This window comes from Megascapheus bottae, unplaced genomic scaffold (genome assembly GCF_031878675.1).
Source record: "Megascapheus bottae isolate mThoBot1 unplaced genomic scaffold, mThoBot2.hap1 H_1, whole genome shotgun sequence".
NCBI classification, from domain to species: domain Eukaryota; kingdom Metazoa; phylum Chordata; class Mammalia; order Rodentia; family Geomyidae; genus Megascapheus; species Megascapheus bottae.
In genome coordinates this window covers 2,244,211-2,269,228 of record NW_028327858.1, presented here as the reverse complement: position 1 = coordinate 2,269,228, position 25,018 = coordinate 2,244,211, and the positions used below count along the sequence as shown (strand labels likewise).

At 36.4% G+C, this 25,018-nt stretch overlaps 1 protein-coding gene across 6 annotated transcripts in view; it reads right to left on the bottom strand.

The window, feature by feature from the left end:
- Positions 1-320: 320 nt before the first annotated feature.
- LOC150038995 (inactive ribosomal protein S6 kinase delta-1-like) overlaps positions 321-25,018 on the bottom strand; it is a 152,286-nt gene continuing 127,588 nt past the window's right edge. For 3 of the 6 annotated variants that reach the window (XM_090328150.1, XM_090328152.1, XM_090328153.1), the window contains 3 exons: positions 12,918-13,000; positions 10,181-10,276; positions 321-1,202 (listed from right to left, as the gene is read on the bottom strand). In XM_090328150.1, coding sequence (XP_090184276.1) covers positions 1,092-1,202; positions 10,181-10,276; positions 12,918-13,000 — 290 coding nt within the window. In that variant the 3' untranslated portion in view covers positions 321-1,091. The other 3 variants (XR_016534575.1, XR_016534574.1, XM_090328151.1) reach the window with 3 other exon arrangements.

Sequence of the window (25,018 nt, the reverse complement as noted above, 5' to 3'; positions counted from 1 at the left end):
AGAGCTCTAGCCTTGAGAAAGTCCAAGGACAGTGCTCAGGCCCTGAGCTCAAGCCCAGGACTGGCAAAAAAAAAAAAAAAAGAAATAAAATCAGACTGACACTCCATTCCTTTTAAATGAAATCCCTCATTTTTAGATAGAAACCCATTTTTAGGTAAAAAATAAAATGAAGTTAAATTTGAGAAGCAGTAGACTCTGATAATATTTCAAAGGAAAGGAACAGAAAAAAATCTTTAAAGAACTTCAAACCTTAACTATTAAATGAAGGAGACAACTAAATTTTTACCACATTTATTTTATATCATGATTTTTAAGTCCTTATTAAGTTGACACAATTTAGGGAAATACTCCCTTCCCTTTTCTGCTGCAAGTGTGTTAACAGAAGAAAGACAGATAATATGAAAGAATAGCAAAAGGCACAAGAAATGGAGAGAAAGACGAGCATGAACAGAGAATTGAATGTTCTTAAGAGCCCTCTCTAAATAAATATAACCAATGAAGTTCAAAATTGGCAACATAAAGTATTATCTCCTTTCTAAAATAACAGAAGACTCCATTCGAAACACACTAATTATGCGGACTTATAGTACAGATTTCCTTTCAGGCAGTATGGGTATATTTTTTCTCAGTTTTTAAAGTCCCATGGATGACATTGTTCTTGAAGTATTTTTGTGTACTATTCAGGAAATATTAATTTGATCATATCAACCAAGCCCAGTTAGCAGAGGCACTAGTAGCTGCCATGTAAGTATCCTTCATTCAAGTAAAACTTTATTGTTCACTTAGAGCTTCATGGTGAAGAACTTCTGTAAAGGCATTGATTCCTATTTCAGTTGGGTTTGCACACACATCAGCAACCCTAAATGTAAATTAAATTAAGTCATATCTGGGTTATACGTATGTATATAACAGCCACTGGTAAAAATGGCTTATATTTTGCCCAGATACAGTAACTATAAATGAATCCCTTTTAGCCTTCCACCTCCTAATTTCCTCTGGAGGTCCTTGCCTCTATGCTTTACTGCTTCATGAATGACTGAGGTTGCTCCTGTGTGGAGATGAGAATGTGTGAGGTACGTCCTGCAAGGCGTTCATCTCATCAATTCTGCCCAATCCACAGGAGTGAAAAATGGATGAGACTTGATATCTTCAACACCAGCAACTCCAGCCCCAAGACGTTCCAGAGGGTTGAACTGCAAGAGCTGAAAAAGAAAATCTAGTAAATGACATGCATCTTACCAATGTATCAAAGGAAATGGCCCTGATTAACAGATAACTGAATGCATTTTCTTATAAAGGAGCTATGTTTAATGCCGTTCTGGCTGTGGGATAGGGCTTATGTTTTCTCAACTGTTTTGAAACAGGACCTTCAGAAACTTACTGCTTCCCTCATCTTCTTATGGTATAATGGAGTCAATTTCCTGTAACATTAAGTAGGTAGCTCACTAAGCCAGTGGTGGTTCCACGCCTAGTTCTAGGCACCACAGATCTGCTTTCTCTCTCTGGACATTTCTTACAGTATCATGAAATATGTAGCCTTTGCAGCTTCCTACTCCTATTTTTTTTTTTTTTTTGGCCAGTCCTAGGGCTTGAACTCAGGGCCTGGGCTCTGTCCGGCCTGGGCACTGTCCTTGAGCTTTCTCAAAGCTAGTGTTCTTCCTCTTGTGCCACAGCACCACTTCTGGCTTTTTCTATGTATGTGGTACTGAGGAATAGAACCTGGGTCTTGTGCATGCTACCACTAGGTCAAACTCCTGGCCCCACTTCCTTCATTTTTGAGCTTCATCTACATTGTAGCAGTTATCGACTTCTTATTTCTGAATACTATTCCATTGGATATACTACTTGTGTTAACACATTCACTAGTTAATAGACATGGACTTCCCAGTTTGGGACTATAATGCCCCAAATGGTTAGAATGGCTTTAATGCCATTAACATTTACATATATTTCTTTTTGTAATGTGATATGTCTTCATTTCTTTTGAGCATATTTCTAGGAAAGCCATTTCTAGGTCTCATAATAAGTTTATGTTTAACTTTTAATGAAATGTTCAAGAAGTAATGTACTCACGACCTTTCAAATGTAACTGTAACCCCTGACAATAAAATAAAACTTTTCTAAAGTTTCTGTATCAGTTTTTATATTCCTACCAGCAATGCATAAGGAAAGGGAAGTTTCTTGACTTCCTGTATTTTTGCTAATAACCCTTCTAGAAGATTATAGTTATTATGTCATGTTATGAATTTGAGTTCCTTAATGATTAATGGTAATGAACATCTTCTCAAGTCCACACTGTCATTCACATAACTTCTCTGGTGAAATACCCAATCTCTTGTCCATTTTCAAACTGAGCTGAATGTTGATAATCCAGTAAAAATAATTTTTATATATTCTGAAGTCAAATATAAATACATGACTTAATATTTTCCCCAATCTGTGTTTTTCATTTTAATAGTGTCTTTTGAAATGCACAAGGTTTTGATTTGAAAAGCTTATCAATATTTCCTTCTTGATGTTCTAGCTAATTAACTTGGCTTAACCCATGGCTATGAATATTTCTCTTACATTTTCCTCTACAATATTTTAGTTTTAGCTCTTATATATATTGATACACTTTCAGTAGATATGATAAATATAGGAAAGGTATTATTTGAGGTTTTTTTCATTGTGAATATATGATTTTCCAGCACCACTTATTAGAAACACAGTTAAGCCAGGCGCTGACTCATGCCTGTAAATCTTGTTCCTCAGGAGGCTGAGATCTGAAGATCAGGTTTGAAGCCAGTCTGGGCAGAAAAGTCTCTGTGAGGCTCTTATCTCCAGTTAACCACTCAAGTGGTGCTGTGGCTCAAGCAGTAGAGCGCTAGCCTTGAGCATAAAGAGGCTCAAGGACAGCACCCAACGCCGGGGTTGAAGCCAAACAACTGACAAAAATAATTAACTATAATGAAAGAATAAAAACTGGGCCAGCAGGAGGGGTCGCTACTGCACTGTTGGTAGTAGTGTAAACTCATTCAACCACTATGGAAAGCATTGTGGAGATTCCTCAAAAGATTAAAGATAGAGGTTTGGAGGTTTTTTTGTTTCATTTTGTTTTTTTAAAGATTTTATTAACATCGATTTTTTTAATATTTTTATTGTATTTAATAAAAGGGTTACATGATATTTGCCAGATAGAAGGTGCATTAATTCACATACATTGATACCCTTCCACGAGTTCTCCAGTGACCCAGCAATCTCATTCCTTCTCATTTACCCAAATGTCCAGAAACAAAGACATACTAAAGCCACTAACACAATAATGTTCACTGAAACATTATTTACCATAGCAAAGATATGGAACCAATCCAGATGCCCCTCAGTAGATGATTGGATCAAGAAGATGTGGTATTTATACACAATGCAATTTTAGCTGCCATCAGAAAGAATGACATGGCATCACCCCATTCATATGGAAATGGAAAGACTTAGAAAAAAATCCTATTAAATGAAGTAAGCCAGACCCAAAGGAACCTATATAGGCTCAATGATTTTCCTCATTTACACATTTAGGACTCTCCTAGCAGAGGATTACAATAGCTCAAAACCTAGGTATATAAGGTCATATAGGATGAGACTAAATGAAAGGATCTCTAGGATACGGAATCAAGAGCTTTATCTTGTGTGACTGTTGTTCTTAGTGTACTATGTTAAATTTCTCTTCTCTTTTTTTTCCCTAATGGTTAATCTAATATTGTTACTGTATCTAACTTTGTTACCTGGTATATTATATATACATTTATTTGATTATTTGAGATAGGAAAGGGAAGGGGGGGAAACAAGATGACTGGGAGGGGATGGGGGAGGAAAATGGGGACAAAAACATGAGAAGGGATATCAATGTGTAAGAAGTAATGTACCTACTACCTGACAAATATAACTGTAACCCCTATATACGTTATCCCGAAAATTTAAAAAATCCAAAGCCAACAAAAATAAAATTGGGCCAGGAACATGGCCTAGTGGCAGACTGCTTGCCTAGGATGCACAAAGCCCTGGGTTCGATTCCTCAGTACCACATACACAGAAAATAGCTAGAAGTGGTGCTGTGGCTCAAGTGGTAAGAGTGTTAGTCTTGAGAAAGTCCTAGAATAGTGTTTAGACCCTGAGTTCAAGTCCCAGGACTGTCAAAATAAATGAATAAATAAATAAATACTCGATTTTCTAAACTACAGTATGCAATCAATATAAGCATACCCCCTTATTCTCTTTCACAATTGTTTTTGATATCCTAGTGATCGTCAATTTTTATATGTAGTTTTTATAATGTACATATATAGCTTTCCAATTCTGCTGAGTTTTCAAATAACCAACTTGTGATTTTCTTGATTTTTCACTTATTTTTGTTTTCTAATTTCTGTTTCTTGTTTTTATATTTCTTTTCAGTTTCTTAAGGTATAGCTTTCTCTTTTTTTCTGATATAGGTGTTCAGAGCCACGAAATTCCCATTCCAAGTATTCTTCATTTTCTCTTTAGGTCTGAGTTACTACATTCTGTCATTTCCTCTCATTCTAGAAAAATTATATAGGATTTCTTGTAATGCAGATTGGCATTAATGAATTATCACAGACTTTATCTGGGAATGTCCTATTTCATCTTAATTTTTGAGGAATAATTTTGCTAAATTCTTAATTGTTGCTTCCTTTCTGCATTGTGAATATAGCATTCCCCTATTGTTTTTAGTGAAAAATCAGACATTAATACTTCTACATGATGAGTTTTCTCTGGCTACTTTTAAGCTTTTCCTTTGTTTTTGTCTTTCAACAAGGTGATTATAATATGTCTACATGTAGTTCTCTGTTTTCTTGTTAAAGGTCTGCTGAGCTCCTTGGATGCACAGATTTGTGCTTTTCATGATATCCAGATAGTTTCAGTCAATGTTTTTTAAGATATTTTGCATCCGGGTGATGGGTACCAAGACATGTGAAAGGGTATCAATGTATGTGAATTAATGCACCCTCTATCTGGCAAATATCGTGTAACCCTTTTATTAATTACAATAAAAAATTATAAAAAAAGATATTTTTGCATCCAGTTAGTGTGTGGTTTTGGGGGGGTTTGTTTTTTGGTTTTTTTTGTTTTGTTTTTTGGGCTTTCTCAAGGATAGCGCTCTACCACTTGAGCCCAGTGCCACTTCCAGCTTTTTCTGTATATAGGGTATCAAGGAATTGAACCCAGGGATTCATACATGCTAGGCAAGCACTCTACCACTAAACCAAACTCCTGGCCCCCAATTCTTCCTTTTTCTATCTTAAAAGAGCTGTTGTCCAGTGAATGGCTTTCTCTAGTCAATTTTTACATTTTGTTAATTATATTTTTTATTTCATTAACTATTGGGGTTTTTTTATGATTTAATGCTTCTATTTGGTTCTTTTTCTTCCTAAGCATAATTTCTATTATCTTACGAAGAATCTCTCTTTGTGGATTTGTCATATATTCCTTACTTGTCAAAGTAAAGAGTCTAATAGAGAGAGCGTACAATATTCAGGGAAATGCCAGGCTAAAGCTAGATAGCTCAACAGCTCTTTTAAGCATGGTTTATTTTAATTTTCTAAAAATACTTACAATAATTGTCTTAAATAGCTGTCTTTCTTTTTTCTTTCTTTCCCCCCAGTCCTGGGGCTTGAACTCAGGGCCTGGGCACTGTCCTTGGACACTTTTTGCTCAAGGTTAGCACTCTGCCACTTAAGCCACAGCACCACTTCCAGCTTTTTCTGTATATGTGTTTCCAGGGATTCGAACCCAGGGCTTCATGCATGCATGCATGCTAGGCGAGCACTCTACCATTAGGCCACACTCCTGATCCAAATAGCTGTCTTTTTATTTTTTTTTTTAAATCCAATAGGCCACAGTCCTAGACGAAATAGCTCTTTTTTTTTTTTTTTGCCAGTACTGGGCTTGAGCTCAGGGCCTGAGCACTGTCCTTGGATTTTCTCAAGGCTAGAGCTCTACCACTTGAGCCTCAGCACCATTTCTGGCTTTTTTTCTACGTATGTGGTATTGAGGAATTGAACCCGGGTTTTCGTGCATGCAAGGCAAGCACTCTACCACTAGGCCAAACCCCGGCCCAAATAGCTGTCTTTTTTAAATCCAAAACCTGGAACAGTTAAAGACAATTTTTTTCTTTGTATTATCTTTAAGTAGTTGTACAAAGTAGTTACTACTTAACAGTAGAAAACAATATCTTTTGCTGGTTTTCTCCTGTCCTATTAGTAATAGCAATAGCTAAGAGAGGTGGCATTTACTTGTAATCCCAGAACTCTGGAGAAAGAGGTAGGAGGATCATGAGTTTGAAGCCAGCCTGAGCTACACAGTTGAATGCAAGATTCTGGCTACATAGAGAAACCCTATCTCAAAGCAATGACAACAAAATCCTTTCCATTACATTGTATGCCAGGTATTACTATAGCTCTAAGATGGCTGCTATTATTACTTATTCTATATGAGAAAACAGAGACCCAAGGAAAATAAGAAACTTATTTAAGATCACATAGGTAATAAGCAGCATGTTGACATCACCTCATAAATATGTGATCAGCAAATGCCAAGGATATTTCTTCACCATGATATTACCAATGCCACAAGGGAACAAAGCCCATACTTCAAAAGAGTACACCAACAGCTTTCCACTTGAAATCATTATGTTTAGCACTCAAAGTGACCCTCTTCTATTTATTAAAGCAAATGGATCAAAGAACTTTTATAGTAGAAGTTCTTAAGCTGTTATCATAAAACAACTTAAGCTGTTATTATAAAACAAACATCATAGAAATATTCTAAATGAGTTAAATGCATTTTCACAGACAATTAATTCATGGCTACAAACTGAAGCATGAAAGTTTCATATATTTTTATATAAATCAACATATCAAATATTGGTAAAAATTAACTACAATCATATAAATTTATTTCAGGAATATGTAATATTTCAAGAAATATGTAAGTTCCTTCATTTTTGTTTCAACTGACTCCAGTTGACTCCAAAAGGTGATTTCAAATATAAAATTCCAAAGATTCCTATTTTCATTATTATCAATTTACTTATTAGTTCATGGACTCTTCTATATATTATTTACAAATATATATCTAGACAACAGTATGATTGTTTTACCCATTACTATCTTGCTTACCCTGCCATTTTAAATGCTACCAAAGGCAGAGAGAGAGAGAGAGAGAGAGAGAGAGAGAGAGAGAGAGAGAGAGAGAGAGAGAGAGAGAGAGAGAGAACAATATAGAGAGACAGAGAGAGAGATCACACTGATTCACACACATTATGGGAATTTGTCAGCCAGTGGCACACTCAAGATAATGGATCAAAGACAGCCAGGGTCAAAGAACACAACAGAGAGCTGAGCTATAAGGGCACAGAAATACATTTTGAAGGGCCAGGAGTTTGGCCTAGTGGTAGAGTGCTTGCCTAGCACGCACAAAGACTCAGGTTTGATTCCTTGGTACCACATACATAGAAAATGCCAGAAGTGGTGCTAAGGATCAAGTGGTAGAGCTCTGGCATTGAGAAAGTTAAGGACAGTGTTCAGGCCCTGAGTTCAAGCCTAGGAATGGTAAAAAAAAAAAAAAAAGATATATTTGAAGATCTTTTCCTTATATAATACCTTCACCTGACAAAACAACTATACACTATGGAGCTAAATGTATAATACTGTAAAGCAAAAATACAGATGATCTGTTTTAAGTACATTTAAAACACAACTATGTTTAGGTTAACACCAGTCACCTTTCCACAGCAGATAACTAAACATGTATGTAGGATATTATGAAATCTAAGAACAAAGTAAGGACTTGAAAGACAGAGAGGAGAAAATTTCCCCAAAGATGAATAATTATTTCCATATAAATAACTCTGTGATGTTAAAAAAAAAAAAAACACCTCTCTGACCTGTGAGGTAGTGGAAGAGGAAAGTCAAAATGACAAATTGCTAATCGTTCCAGAAGAATCCTTTTCCCTTTCCTGATGCTGTTTCCTCAGCATGAGTGGTAGTTTCCTTAGGAAGGCCGATGACAGCAAGCTCCTTCACTCTACAAGCTACACTTAGCTGTATTTGAGGGGTGTATAGACCTTAAAACTGGACATATTTACAACATTTCTAATAAAGGAAATTATTATAGGGAGTCCAATTTTCAACATTATACATAATAGTAGACTAGTTCTTTAAGGAAAAGAAAGTCATTCATTATACCTTGACCCTCAATACTCTGAAATATACCACAAAATATAAGATGAAATCATTGTTTTACTACTAACATGAAATGTTTTACATATTTCTTCATTGCTTCCTAATCTAAGAGAGCTGTGTATTCTTGTCTCACTAATTCTAACCTGTGTTTCTTCCCATTTCACTAGGTCTGGTCAAATAATCTTCCTGCGGTCAACTCTGATCCTTTCGCTTTTCTGCACAAAAACTTCAAATCTCACATTTTCAATGCATTATATCATTCTATCCTTCGTTTATGACTATAGAATCCACATGAAAACTTCTTTCTATATTTACTTGCTACTACTATTCCTGCATTTACTGTTTTACCCTACATAAACTAAAGATTTCCCAAACTGTGTATCTTCAATTCCTTCTTTACTTTTAATCAACCATTTATTCTACTAGCTACTCCTATATCCAACCTTGCTCCACCAAAACTCATCAAAAATAACACCTAATTTCCCAAAACTTTCCTAATACTACCACGACACTGCCATAGGCCCTCCTTCTCCTGATTTTTATCTAATCTCATCTGTGATAGGGTTATATGTAAGTCCTACCTTTATAAGCATATAGCACTAGGCCATGCATATAACATTTAAAAATTTTTCTTTCTTTGTCAGTTCTGGTGCTTGAACTAAGGGCCTAGGTGCTATCCTTGAGCTCTCTTTTACTCAAGGCTAGCTAGCACTCTATCACTTGAGCCACAATGCCACTTCCAGCTTTTTCTGAGCAGCTTTCTGGAGATTTTCCTGCCCAGGCAAGGCTTTGAACTTCAATCCTAAGATCTCAGCCTTCTGAGTAGCTAGAATTACAGGTATTCACTACCAGCACCTAGCTTATTTATAGTATTTGTTAAGTGGAACTTAAATTATTCTTTAGGAGACTGTAAATCAATTCTCTTCTTGATATATACTTTCCCCCCTGCTTTTAATTTTTTGTTTTCATTCATTAAAATAGAATCCATGTTTAATTCAACGATTTTAGTTTGTCTCTTTCAAACAGCCTTTCTTTTGATTCGTTACAAGTTTTGGGGTACCAGAAATTACTATTCTTGCTGATTTCCTACAAATGTGCCACAGCCCCACAATGAACAATTCTCAGAGTACTTAGCAAAACTCACTGGTCAAGTATCTGATCCAAAAACTGGAAAACTTCTACAGTTTAAAACTTCCTGAGTACTGCCATATACTCACAACTTTCAGAGTATGGAGTATTTTAGCTTAGGGCTACCCAACTAGAAAAGTATCCAAGCAGATACTCAAGCACAGTTCAAATATCCAAGCAGATATTCAAAATTTTAAAATTTCTGAAATCTCAAAAACACTTCAAACATTTTAGGTAAGAAGATATTCAACCTGTAACTTAATATAAGAAATCAATTTAATGTGGTCCCTCAAGGTCTAAATTTGACTTTAGGACTTTGAGCTTAAATTATCAATAGTATCTTTCTTCAAAGTCACTAGAATCAGAAACATACTAATTGACATCAGTGCCCAAGTTTTACCCATTGATAAAGTTACAAGGTACAACTGAACAAGGTTTTCTAACAACACTTTTCTCCAACTAATCAATGTGAGTAAGGACTATTGCTTATAAATAACAACTGGAGCATGAAGTCAGCCATTCATATATATGGTCACAAAAACATAAGAGCAAAAATACAGAAGCCCAGCATAAGCTAAAGGCAATGATCAAATCTTACAAATACATGAAATTAACTAAATATTATTATGAAATTAAATATTTTCAAAAAATAAAAATGTCCTAATACCAGCAAGTCGAGTATCTTTTCTGACTCCACCAATACTTTGCTAGTGGCATAAGCCTAAAGATATGCAGCATTCATTCTAAATGTACAATTATAAATGAGTCTTTCTTGTCATAGACCCTTCTTGGCTTCAATAGGTCAGTTAAATTACCTGCTGAATGAGTGAGCGAGCCTCTTCAGAAATACATTCTGGCATGTTCAACGTAGTGTGAGTATTTATTCCTGCTGGATGGCACTCAACCAAAGTCTGCAACAATCAATCAGATACATTTCTTACCCCACTTAGTATCATTCTCTGCTCTGCCATAGGACTTACGGACAGCAAGTACAGAAAACTCAGGACTCAATACCATGTCAGCCAAACAGTTTAGGCTGAGGTCTAGGAGCCTACAAAACTTTTGGGCAGACAATCATGATCACACTATAAGTGTTCACAAGTCTCCTTTTCCTTCCTTACTGAATGAATGGATCATAACAAAAACATTACATGGTACACAAAAACTAAAAAGGGACCTGATCTCTCTGAAATAATTTAACATTAAAAGAAACTTTCAAAGTTTATATATTGTGACCTATAGCCTTTATAATATGTGTGTGTGTGATTTATAAACTCTGCAATAATCTTAAATAGGTATGTATATATTTAAGGAAAACACAAAAGCAAAACTATTTATTTCTGTTTTCTGCTCAGGAGGCAGTAAGCACAAAACTCGAAGTCTAAAACCTTAAACATGGTTTTAAAGTTATTGATCAGAGTATAAATTCTGTCCTTCAGTTAAAGACATGCTACATGTAACATGTCTAGTAATAGCTATTTAGAAATGTTCATTGCTGAGCTTGGTGGCTCACACCTATAATCCTAGCTTCTCAGGAGACTGAAATTTGAGAATCTAGGTTCCAAGCCAACCCAGGAACAAAAGGACTTGAGGCTCTTATCTCCAATTAACCTCTAGAAAAGGGGAAGTGGGACTTGGTTCAAGGGTAGGGCGGTAGCCTTGAGCTGAAGAGCTCAGGGACAGCCCCATGACTCCCAGTTCAAGCCCCATGACTCCTTCCCCCAGAAAAAAAAGAAATGATAATTATTGGGGCCAGGAGTGTAGCCTAATGGTAGAGTGCTCACCTAGCATGAATGAAGCCCTGGGTTCGATTTCTCAGTACCACATATACAGAAAAGGCCACACACGGTGCTGTGGCTCAAGTGGCAGAGCACTAGCCTTGAGCAAAAAGTGTCTATGCACAGTGCCCAGGACCTGAGTTCAAGCCCCAGAACTGGCCAAAAAGAAAATAAAGAAAAAAAAAAAAAAAACAAGAAATGACAATTAGTATAACTTGTTATAACATTCTCTCTCTGATCTCTTCATTGAGCTTTCTGAAGCTGGTTGGATAAAAGGTATGTTTTAGTCATACATTGAACACGTTAATCTGTTACCACCCATTTTCCTCATTATTGTACGTCTACTTGTGGCAAGTAGTACCTTTACTCAGTTTTTGTTTGTTTGTTTTTATCCCAAGGCTATAGGAAAGAGGTGCAAGATCAATAAAGTTTCCTCAGTGCCCTCAAACTAGTCATCATAATAAGCTGTTAATTTCTTTTCCTGGATATTTTCATGCAAAGTCTACATTCGATATGCTAATAGACTAAATATAATCTTGAAATAGTTAACAAAGGTGTAAATACAAATAAATATAAAAGCAACGTAAGTTCCCTGCTATTCATTTCAATGCTGATTGAAGGGGGTCTCACTTTCTTTTATGTTACATCATTTTTCCTGTTATGAGACTGTATTTTCAGCATTATTCACCATAGCAAAAATATGGAGCCAATCTAGATGTCCCTCAGTTGATGAGTGGATCAACAAGTTGTGCACAATGTTTGTACACAATGGAATTCTATGCTGCTGTCAGAAAAAAACAACATTGCCCCATTTGTTAGGAAATGGAAAGTCTTAGAAAAAATCATATTAAGTGAAGTAAGCCAAACTCAAAGGAACTTAGGCTCAATGGTTTCCCTCATTTGTCATAATCAGTAGAAACCTTGGGCTCTACTAGTAGAGATCTGCAATAGAGCAAAACCTTGATACATAAGGCCATATAGTATGAAGCTAATTGAAAAACCCTCCAGGATATTGAAACAAAAGCCATATAATGAATGATTGTTGTCCTTAATGTACTATGTTATCTCTCATCTCTTTTGCTGTCCCTTGGTTATCTCATATTGTTACAGCATCTCACTTTGTTATCTGATATATTGGATTTATTTGTATTTGGTTATTTGAAATTGGATAGGGAAGGGGGGAAAACCAAGACGGGGGGGGAGGGGAGGGTAATGGGTACCAAGACATATGAAAGGGTATCAATATATGTGAATTAATGCACCGTCTATCTGGCAAATATCATGTAACCCTTTTATTAATTACAATAAAAAATATATTTAAAAAAACCTTTAATACAACTATTTCTCTATATTTATTTCTCTAGATTTTATCCTATGGTATAACAAAGGTGATATTATTCACACCAAAATAAATAAATAAATAAATAAATAAATGAATAAATAAATTCTGTCCTTATTCTAGAATACACGGGAAAAAATACAGTATTAAGGATAAAATAGTTAGCTTTAATATTAACATTAATTTTCTAAAAATGAGAATTCTTTCCTGGCTAAATCAAAAAATGAAGAGAAGAAATATTTAGTCTTATAACATTGAGCTGTATCAAGATTTTGACATCAGTTCATTCAATATAATACAACTGTTTTTCAAAATCTGGAAACTTAAACTTCTCTGCTTAGTCAGTCCCTGACCTAAAAACTGAAGGCAAAGGCTTCAGTTTGAAATCAAGGTGGCATCTGGATAAATGTATTAAATGTCCAGGTCACTGCTTACCTTGCCAGTGAGAAGTTCAAAGAGGACAGCACCCAAACTCCACCAATCACAGGCTTCTGTTTCTTCTGTGATTGCTCCAACCTCTAAGCACACCAAAAGAGGTTGATATTAAAATTCCAAAGGTCAATTAAACTTTCAAAATTAACATGTATTAGCAAGGTGACCTTTTTAATGCTGAGAGAGCATATACTAAATACTACTGGGCTTTCAAAATTCCTGAAAGTTACTTATCCTTTTGGTCACCTACTGTGGTTGCAGTTTTTTTTTCTTTCACAGTCATACATTAAACAGAGACATTTGTTCTTCAGTTGATAGAGGGACACCTTCAAGATGCTATGCGGAAAGTTACATGAACTTACTAGATCAGCATTTTGCTTCATGTTAAAAAAACCCAGCCAATTCTACCTCAAAAAAATCAATTTTGTTTGCTTGCTTATTTTAGAAATAAAAAATTTATGTACAGAGAGCTTTACAGATCATCTAAACTGGTAGTAATTGTCATATTACTTACAGGTTCAAAACCAGAGAAGTAAAAGGCTTTTTAATCCAGTTCTACATGGTAGCTCAATAAAGAAGATCTAAGTTTTGGGTTTCATCAAAAGGAGCAGGAGAAATGCTAACTCAACCAGTTTAGAAACATACAGTTTTAAGCCCCTGGCTAAGAACTTTCAGAATGATCACAAACTATTATTATTTCTGTGTTGTCCTATCACTCACCAGCAAGTTCCTGAAAGACAATGTCTCATTTCCCTTTTGTTTTGTTATGGTTTTATTTATTGTGTGTGTGTGCGTGCGCAGGTATGTTGAGACAGGGGTTCTCTATAGCCCAAACTGGCCACAAACTTGTGATCCTCTTGCCTTTGTGTCCCCAGTGCTGGTATTGCAAGGTATATATCATCGTGTCCAGCTTCATTCCATCATTTTGGAAACTTTCAGCTCCTAAGTCATGTTTGATGTCTGTTCTTTTCAAACATTCTGTTAGCAAACACATATCTTGCCAATATTTGCCCTGTTGTTTCAATTCACTCACACAAATACTCTACTACATGATTGGATATCTTCTACAGCAATGTTCAGGAGTCTGTAAGAGATTCAGTTGGAATTCAGAAAGTAGCAGGTACATTTGGGGCTCAGTACCCACACAGATTTTGTGGAAGAACCAACTATGATATTCTCTTTGTTGTCGGTGGTGGTTGTGGGGCTTCAACTCAGGGTCTGGGTGCTGTGCCCCAGCTCTTTTGCTCCAGGCTAGCTCTCTACCACTGGGAGCCATAGCACCACTTCTAGTTTTATCGTGGTTCACTGAAAATAAGAATCTCACAACTTTTCTGCACAGTCTGGCTTTGAACCATCAGCCAGATCTCAGCCTCCTGAGTAGCTAAGGTTTACAGGCCACCAGCACCTCGTGACACTACTCTTAAGATACCTTGAGCTTTAAGTTTTGAAGCAACAGTCCTGTAGTCTAGGAAAAAAAGAAAAACAAATAAAAAACAAAAATCCCACCATTCCTATACATGACAATGGAACTATTTCCTTTGAGCAACCTCCTCCCATCAGCCCTCTTCTGGGCTCCAGTCTATGTATGAGTATACCTTTCACAATTTGCTTCTCTTAGCCTGCTCTCTTCCTGCAGTGCTTTATTCCAGATCATAACCTCTACTCTCCCTAGCTGCTCTCAGCTTGGTAGTAAAAGGAAAACAGATATTAACTAATTCCAACTACTGTTTGAATAACGGAGACACTCCAATTTTCCTAGAGTGATATCCAAGTGCTTATTTGAAAAATTATGGGCTACTTATCCAGTAATATAGTTTGAATCATATAGAGTACAGCATATCTATATAATGAGATACTACTTGATAACCCTTTTAAAGGATGCTGTCATACAAGACAAAAAAGTATATAAGTACATATATATTGTTTGTTAAAGGATACATAATAGAAACATAATTTTATTTTTTTCAATATGAACTTCCATTGGCGAGGAAATATTTTAGTGAATTGTCCCTGGAGTGAGAAGATTTTGACACCTATTAACTTACATAAACATCACATGACACAATTTTTTTAAAATATAGTAAGATGATGTAAAAACACTTGAACTTATTGGAAAATTTACTTTGGAACAGGGAAGACAAAGCAATGCAGGCCAACCCTTCCTAAGAATCTGTTCACCAAGAGTTTTCTCTACTTCCTCCTTACAAATGCACTGATGTAGCTATAGCGTACAGAATTGACCAAGCAGCATATGGCCAAAGATAACCTTTGGTGACACTTAACAATTGTCCCTGTCCTCTATATCTTTCATTCTCCTTTCTTCTTCCATCCTCCTGACCTTCATCTCTTCTTCCTCTGACAGTCTACTTCCCTACCTCTATCCTAATTCTTTCTTCCTTCTTTGATGCATTTAGTTGGATGCTCCAATCACACTCTGGCCTTATATTAGTCAGGTTTTCATATCTGTGATGAAAAATAAATAAAACCCTAAGAAAAGCAACTTAAAAAGGGAGGAAAGGTTGTTTTAGTTCACTGTTTCAGAGGTTTCAGTCCCTAGGCAGCCAATACCAAGATAAGGCAAACTATCCTGACAGGGACGTCATTGTAAACAGGAACCAGAGAAACAGAGGAGCTGAAGACAATATGTCCTTTTAGACCCTATACCCTAGTCCTGTCACACCTCAATAATGTCCATGAAATTATGAAGTCATCAGTGGATCAATCCATTAATGAGGTTAGAATTCTCCTCATCCTGATCATCTTCCAAAAAGTCTCTCTGCTAACAAACCTTTACCACAAGATCCTTGTAGGCCATTTCAGAGTCAAACTATAGAAGCTTAGAGATACTGCTGGACCCACCAACAATCCCAAAAATATTTAGAGAGTGAGGTTTTATGTTATCTTTAAAGTTATTAGGTGAGTAAAGGGTAACAACTGTTCCCATTGGAACTTGGGGGAAAAAAGACACTAAATATAAGTCCATCACCTTATTACTGCAGTTTGAAACTCTAAGAGAATTGTATTCATTAATTGAAATGAAATTGAGATCCTGCCCTGCTGTCCTTGACTTCTGGATGATTCTAAACTACCACAGAGTTGTATATTTAGGCAAGATGAAAAGAGGAACTTTCTAATAGCTAGAAGGCTAAAGCACTAGAACAAGTAGAAGTAAGTACTGGTAGAACCTCTACTTTCTACATTTTAAAATAGACTTTCTTCTTTCCCATCATCAGATTGGATGACATTGGTTATCCTCCTAACATCCTTGAGCAACAGTAATTCCTAGATTCATTTTTTAATATACGCACTGCAATTGTATTTCTAAAAATAGAACCTTCAGTTATGATGATCCAACCCCCTAAGTCTAAAACTGCTTTATACACAGTATCTAGACTTAAAAATAAGCACAAATCAAAAGCACTGATTTATATAGAAAGCTAAAAGATTGCTACTACATACACTCAGATGTTAGTGGCTAACATCAAAAGTAGAGACTAAAGAAATACCAAATCATGAGTGGGGAGGAGGGTAATGGGTACCAAGACATGTGAAAGGGTATCAATGTATGTGAATTAATGCACCTGGCAAATATCATGTAACCCTTTTATTAATTACAATAAAAAATTTTTTAAAAAGTCAAAAAAATAAATAAATAAATTTGCTTGTCCTTATATGGGAAATTATATTTTCTAATAAAGCCAGATTTTTATTAAAAAAATACCAAATCATAGTACTTAAAAAAAGTTTAAGGCAGTAAATCTAGGAAACACACATATATACATACACATATACACATGCACACTCCTTTTTTGACAGTATTGGAGTCTGAACTCAGAGCCTTTCACTTGCCAGGCAAGCATTTTGTCACTTAAGCCACATGCCTTATAAGGAAACCTTTTTAGAGTCTGACCTCAAATCTGAACAACTTTTGAAAAGAAGGGTTTTAAAGAATACATCCTATGAACTGTGTCCTTTGCATGAAGAAACTTCTTGGTTGGGTAAGATCCCATTTGTTAATTATTTCTTTGATTTGATGAGCCCCTGGGTTCTGCCTATGTAGAGAAGTTCTGTTTCTCCTAGGTTTTTTTTTTTGTTTTTTTTTTTTTGCCAGTCCTGGGCTTGGGCTCAGGACCTGAGCACTGTCCTTGGACTTTCTCAAGGCTTAGCACTCTATCACTTGAGCCTCAGCACCACTTCCAGCTTTTTTCAATGTATGTGGTACCAAGGAATCGAACCCGGGTCTTGTGCATGCTAGGCAAGCACTCTGCCACTAGGCCAAACTCCCGGCCCCTGTTTCTCCTATTTTCTATATTAGTTTCATGGTTTCTGGTCTTACGCTGAGGTCTTTGGTCCATTTTGAATTGACATTACCAAAGGGTGACAGGGATCTAGTTTCAGTTTTCTACATATGGATATCCAATTTTCCCAATACCACATTTGCTGGAAAGGCTGTCATTTGTACCCTATATTTTTGGCTCTCTTATCAAATATTAGATGGCTGTATATCTGTGGATTTGTAGGTTTGTGCCAGTATCAAGCTGTTTTTGTTATGACAGAGTTTGAAGTGTGAGCTGTTATACCTCTAGCACTACATTTCTGGCATAGAATTACTTTTGCAATTCAGAGCCTTTTATGATTCCATATGAATTTTTGGATTGTTTTCTCTATCTCAATGAAGAATGACATTGGTATTTTAATGGGTATTGCAATGAATTTGTAGTCTGCCTTAGGCAGTATTGCCATATTCATGACATTTATTTTGCCAATCAGACATATAGGAGGCACAGTTAACAAGCAAATCAGAATAGATCTTTGCAAGCTATATATCAGACAATGATCTAATATCTAAAATATACAAAGCTCAAGAAAATAACCCTCAAAGAATCAACAACCCAATTAATAAATGAATAAGCAAGCTAAATAGATTCTTCTCAGAAGAAGGAAAAATGGCCACTAGAAACAAGAAAAAAAGTTCAACATCTCTGGCCATAAAAAATTCAGATCAAAACAATACTAACTCTCACCTCAGGTAGCATGATCATCATCAAGAATAAAAGCAACAATAAATGCTGGCACAGATGTGGGAGAAAAAGAACCCTAACACACTGCTGGTGGGAATGCAAACTTGTTTGCCACTCTGGAAAGCAGTTTTAAGATTCCTCTGAAAACTAAACATAGAACTATCTTAAGATTCAGCAATACCACTCTGGAACATTTATCTAAAAGATTATAAATCAGGATACACTAAAGAAATCCACCATGTTCACTGCTGTACTATTCACCTCAGCCAGGGTATGGAAACAGAGCTGATGACCCTCAATAGATTACTGGATCCAGAAAATGGGTATGTATACACAATGAAACTCTACTCATTCAACAGGAAGAATATTACATCGTTTGCAAAGAAACAGAATTAGAAAAAAAGTATATTAAGTAAGTCAGGCTGTTGTGGAAGCTAGAAATAATTTATAAATGTATAAGCAAATATATATATATATATGTGTGTGTGTGTGTGTGTGTGGAGTTGTAAGTAAATATACACAAATGTATTAACCAAAGATTGTATTTGCAGGGGACAATTCAAATTGTGTACTTCCTTGGGGAAAAAATGAACTCAAAGTTGAACAAAATGAATATCAGGAAGCTAAATTTACATGGCATGTGTGGGAAAAGGTCGAGAAGAGGAGGGTAGACTAACAGAAGGAACAGGGGGAGAATATAGTAGTAATACTATATAATGTATATCCTATGAAATTAAGAAAATTAATCTCCTTTGTAAAACTAGTTAAAATATGAATCTTTGGTCAATATTTAAAATACTTTTCCTGTACAGCAAGGTAATATATATGCCCTTATTCTCTAGAGTGCAGTGTCTTGTAAACATTAATCAAAATAATGGGGTAGAGGATGAGAGTAGGACTATAAAATTATCTCAGGTTACTCTCATGAAGATTCAGAAAAAGATGGAGATACTCAAGAATCTTAGGGGTTTGTTTTTACATCAAAGAGATGTACCGCTAGGACTCTACCTATGATGCTGGAACACCTTGGCTGGGGGGTATCACTGACTTTCTCTGAAAATGAGGACAGCAGACTTCTAACATTCTTTCTACCTCTTAGACTTTAATTTTATTACCGTGAAAAGTGCTTTCAAAAGCACTCAAGAACCTTTCTCATAATTTCTTTTCCCTCCATTAGTTTAAGATGCCCAGTGAGTGGAATTATGCTGGCAAGTCCATTCCTCAGGCTTCTCCTCCTTACCCCTTTCTCTGAGAATCACCACCTGGTCATGAGAAGAAGGAATCAATGTCACTGAATCTAACCTAGAGTCAGGCTAAACTAAACCCTATTTGACTATAAGAAGGAGACTTTGAAAATTCCTATAGGCCTTTAGCATCAGTCATCTACAACATAGAATACTGACTGATGCTAATTATTCAAAACAGCTCATATGACCAGTAAAGAAACAGATTTAAGTAAAATGATAAAGGTATTACAATATAAAATCTGTCTTCCTCTGATTTACTTAACAGCTCATAAAACATTCTTCAACAACCCACAATATTTCTCAGAAAAAAAAAATGAGACCGAAGGGCTTGTTAAAACATAAAAGAGTTTTAAAGGACTATAGGAATTTTCAAAGTCTCATTCTTGTAGTTAAATAGGGTTTAGTCTGACTCCAAAAATATAACTACAGCACAGTATATCTGGGTCCTTAGGGAGCCATGTGACTCTCTATTTGTAAAGGAAGTGAGGTAAAAGAAGCAAAGTGTACATTGTCACACTTGAGCAGGTCTAGAGGACAATGGAAATGCACCCATTCCAGTCCCTTAGTCATGACATCTACTGATCTGCCTCTTAACACTGTGCAGTTTCAGTGTTCAACATTTTTGGCCATAAAAAATTCAGATCAAAACAATACTCTCACCTCAGTTAGCATGGCCATCATCAAGTATAAAAGCCACAGCTCTACTTGCAACTTTTGTTTCTGTTTTGGTTGGTTTTAGGGCTTGAACTCTGGGCCTGGGCATTGTCTCTAAGCTCTTTAGCTCAAGACTACTGCCCTACCCCTTGAGCTACAGCACCACATTGTTTTCTAATGGTTAATCAGAAATAAGAGTCTCAGGGATTTTAGTGTCCAGGCTGGCTTTGAATTGTGATCCTCAGATCTCAGTCTCCTGAACAGCTAGGATTATAGGCATGAGTCACTGTGCTCAGCTAGCTTCACTTAAAAAAAAAACCCTCCATGTTTAAGCCAACATTTAGAAGCTTACACATTTGGCACCCAAATCATTTGCACCCAAATACCAGGATAATGGCATAATTCTAAAATTAAAGTCCTAATACATTAAAATAATAATCAGTAGTAAATGTACCTTGTGATACAAAAAGTATGTCTTTAGTAAACTACCAAAAACACGACTTTAAATATTTAAGGATTCCAAGAATCTTTTTAGAAAAGAAACACATGTAAAAGACATACATTACCTTTTGGAATCAAAGAGATATTGCTGGTAAAGATCAAAGAGATTTTGGTTGCCTTAAAATCAAGTACTATGTATACTTTTATAGTATCAAAAGCTGGATGGGCTGGGAGTGTGTTGTAGAGTACTTGCCTAGCATGCACAAAGCCCTGGGTTTGATTCCTTGGTACCACATTCATACAAAAAGTGAGAAGTGGCCCTGTGGCTCAAGTGGCAGAGCGCTCACCTTGAGCAACAAGTGTCTAAGTACAGTGCCCAGGTCCTGAGTTCAAGCCCCAGGACTGGCAAAAAAAAAAAGTAAGCTGATATGTTTAAATTTTTCATAAATTCTTCAAAGTACAGTAAAACTTAAAATCCTGTGGCAATTGGCCAATAATTTGTTAACTTTCTTCCAAGGGCTTATTAGAAAGGAGTAGACTTCACTCAAGGACTTACTTAGAAAGGAATAGAGAAAGGTAGGTTAAAAAAAAACAAAATGTAATCTGTCATTATTGACACACATGAACAAAGTAAAAGAACATCTTTTCTCTACACTAAACGTTCCATGTCAACCATAGCTCTGAGCATTAGCGCCATGTTCCTCTACGGACAATCTTTCCCTGCAGCATCTGTTGCTAATTGAAAGGGACTAGAAATTACAAAATCCTCGTCAATTTTTCTCACCAGCTCTTGCTGTGTATAAAGATTTTCTATGCAGGAGCTAAGCATTAGTCTTCTACTACAGCTGATGACTAAAAAGCAAAGAGAAAGAAATGCCAAAGAAAGCCTTTTTTTTTTTAATGTGTATGTCCAACAATATAGGGAACTAAACTGCAAAAAGCTAAGCATGCCTTTCATTAGCTCAGTAAATTACCATTCTATAAATACAACTATTCACCTATAAAGGTCTATTAGTGTCCTAGTTAGCCAATTGTATATGTCTTCTGTTTGGGTCATCTCCTTTTGAAATAAAACTTCAAAAGTAACATCAATATTATACCAATTGTGTCTTTATTTCTGGTTCGTAGGCACTGTTCCTAGGACACAGGAAGCATTTAATAAATGTTTGTTCAATAACTATACCGATCTTGGATTTTATAGCACTATTCATTTAAGGCATTCAAAGCATCTTCAAAGGCCTCACCATATTTGTTTTTAAGTCCCATTGAGTGCATGCATCTCCATAGTTAAGAACTGCCCCTGGGTGTTACAATGTGCTATAGCTGAAAGAAAACAGGATTGGGAAGTAACTCAAGCATTTCCCTGTCCAAGCATCATTCATGAAATATCCTAGATTTACAAACTGACAGGATAGCTGGTAGGCTGGTGAGATCATCAGTATGTTATAAATATTTCTTAGGCTCCTATAATCCCAAAAGCTAGGATTGTGAGTTCAACATCAGCCTGTGTTACACAACAAAACCTGCCTCCAAAAAATTAATAATAGATTGTCTTAAATGTTATAAAACACTCCATACTATCAGACAACTATACTACCTAGTTTTTTCTCAAGAAATATATACATTAGACAATCCTGGGGCTTGAACTCAGGGTCTGGGCACTATCCTTGAGCTTTCTCAAGGCTAGCACCCTACCACTTGAGCCACAGCATCACTTCCATCTTGTGTGTATGTGGTACCAGGAAATCAAACCCAGGGTTCCATGCATGGTAGGCAAGCAATCTACCACTAGGCCACACTCCTGGCCACATGAATATTATAGACAATTTTTTAAGTTCTCACAAACACAAAATGTTATGACCACATGGAAAATAAAAGCCAAATCAATGATAAGAATACAATTTCTTTATTTGCAGAGGTAGGGATCAAAACCAGGGCCAAGAGTATCCTTCATCAGAGTACTACCACCAAACTACACTCCCAGTGCATAAAATTATATCTTAATTTTAGATTTGGATTCTCTAATATCTAAAGACTTGTCAAAGTTCCAAGCTCTTCCAGCTGAAGAGTCTGAAATCACATAACTATTCACAAGGATGCTATATCTGAAATAAGTTAATATAGACCGATGATATTTGCCTAAGGTCTCACAGTATCTCTAAGGAGGCAATCTGAAATCTCAAGGTGACAGGAGTCTAGAAATTCCATTTCTTAGCCCAAACTTTAAAATGGGCACCTCGCTCTGTGTGGTTTTTTTTTTGTTGTTGTTTGTTTTTGCCCGTCTTTGGCTTGGGCTCAGGGCCTGAGCACTGTCCTTGGACTTTCTCAAGGCTAGAGCTCTACCACTTGAGCTACAGCACCACTTCCAGCTTTTTTCTATGTATGTGGTACCGAGGAATCGAACCCGGGCTTCGTGCATGCTAGACAAGCACTCTACCACTAGACCAAACTCCCAGCCCACTTTGCTCCTTTTTTATTAAATGATGGCTGCCCAATTATCCATCCTCTCTTCCCTAAGTTCTCTAACATATACTTAATTGCTTATTCAAATGTTATATTTGTTAAGCAGGATATGAGCAGTTTGAAAGTTTCCCAAGCCACATTATCTAATGAGCATTTATCCTGGAAACACCTTCCAGAGAGAGAAGTCTACAGTGTTCAAACTTGCTTTCACCCCAGTAGCAAAAGGTGATAGGGAGATGTGATACAGTAATAATACCCTGCATATATTCACTCCTTTGGCTCACTTTGAGCTCTCGCCTTGCCTCCTGTCACTGCCTCTATTAATGCAGCTGCTTCAGGCAATTCAGTTACCTGCACCCCTGGACCTATTGTCTAGTGGGGAACTGGGCATGAACACAGATTACATTCTGTTCAGGTAGGCTTGACAAAATACTGAGTTCATCTCTTTTTCTCCTCCATCCCCAGTTTGGATTTGTAGTTGTGGTGACCTGGCAACCATGTTCTGAACTTTCCTGCAATGATCTGTACAACTTGTGTCAAAATTCCTTGATTTCACATGATTCAGCATTCCAGGACCAAGAATTACTTATTCAAGGGAGTTTATAGGCATTCTTACTATACCATTTTCTTGTGAGATCAAATAAGAAATGGGTAACCACCACATGACTCCTGGTTGACTCATTGTAATTCTGAGCTCTATGCACTCTTTCTTCCGTTCCCTCTACATTTCTAAGAAGAAGGAAAAAAACCATTTTCCACTGATTACATCACAACAACTCCATTCTGAATAACCATCAGGTGTCACAGTGTTACCCAACCAAAGCCATTAAAGCTGATTGATGAGAAAAAGGCTAACTGAAAACTGTGAGAATGACAGGAGGCACAGCTCTCTCAGCAGCTCTGCTGCCATGCTAGGCAGGCAGAGAGCAACATGCACTGCTATTAGAGGACTTTGGGAATCCAATTTACCTTCTCATCATTAGTTTTTGTTTTTTTTTTTTTAACCTTAGCATTTTTAAATGTTTATCTGAAAGAAATATTTTTGAAGAATTGCTTGGAAGGCGTGAGCCCTTGGTTATTACACAAGTGATTCAACCAGCGAAGACTTTACAGGGTATAGAAACTAAAGGCTTGATGAAAATAGCTGTCTGATTGCTCTAGAACTTAAGATTTAGCACAATGTCTTCTTTGCTGAATACCAGAGGCAAAGACAGCTCAGTTTATTGGCAATGCCAAGAATCAATTCTGACATGAAAACACAGGAAGAATTACTCTGCAGCTATTACTTAAAATTGTAAGTCTCCAGTCTCATGGTCCTTTTCTGAAAAAAAACACTTGCATTAGATCACTAAGAAAAAAAAAAGATTTGGCATAAATATTAAAATCAAACTCTTTAAAAAATAAAAATAAAACACCATAAGATAATCCTGTGCTACTGTTTGGATCTTAAACGTTTTCCAAAGGCCCATATGTTAAAGGCTTGGTCCCAGCTTGCAATTGTGAAACTGTGGGAACTGGGGTTTAGGGGTAGACCTTTTCATCATGGTCCCATATCTTTGAGAGGGATTGTGGAACCCTAGCCCTTTATTCTTCCTCATTTTTTGCTCCCCAGTCATAAGGTAGATGGTTTGCTCCACAAACCTTCCCACCATGATGTACTTTTTTGCCAGAGGCCCAAGCTACAGGGTCAACCATTCACCACCTGGAACCTCAAAAACTGTGAACCAAAATAAACCCTCTCTTTATAAAAATTGATTAGTTCATGTATTTGTTATGCTGATGGAAAGCAGAATAACATAGCTCTCCCCCACAAATCACCTACCTAATCAAGAAGTATTGGGCAATGTACAGAAAAACTGTATTTCAATACTTCTGTATGAAAATATTACACATTTATCATCCCTATAAATTCTGATTCTAACAGCTGAAGAATTTCTTCTTCTGGACTAGGCTAAAGTATTATTTACTGAGATGACAAATAACAGGGTTGATCTCTACTATTCCCATCTTATTCTCACTACTAGAGACAAATCACATTCTGGCCTGATAGAAGAGGAGTGGTTTCAGAACATAACCATTTCAACATAGAATGATCATAACCCAGATGTCAAGGTGACACACCCACAGTAAGGGTATTTATGAGGGCTTCAGGATACATCCTACCTAGACCCCAGGGTTCTACACCCTCAAATCCTCTTAAAGACAGCCTTCAATTTTCTTTACATCAATTCTCCATAAAATTTCCACTATTTTACAGCTAACTTAACAGTTTAACTAG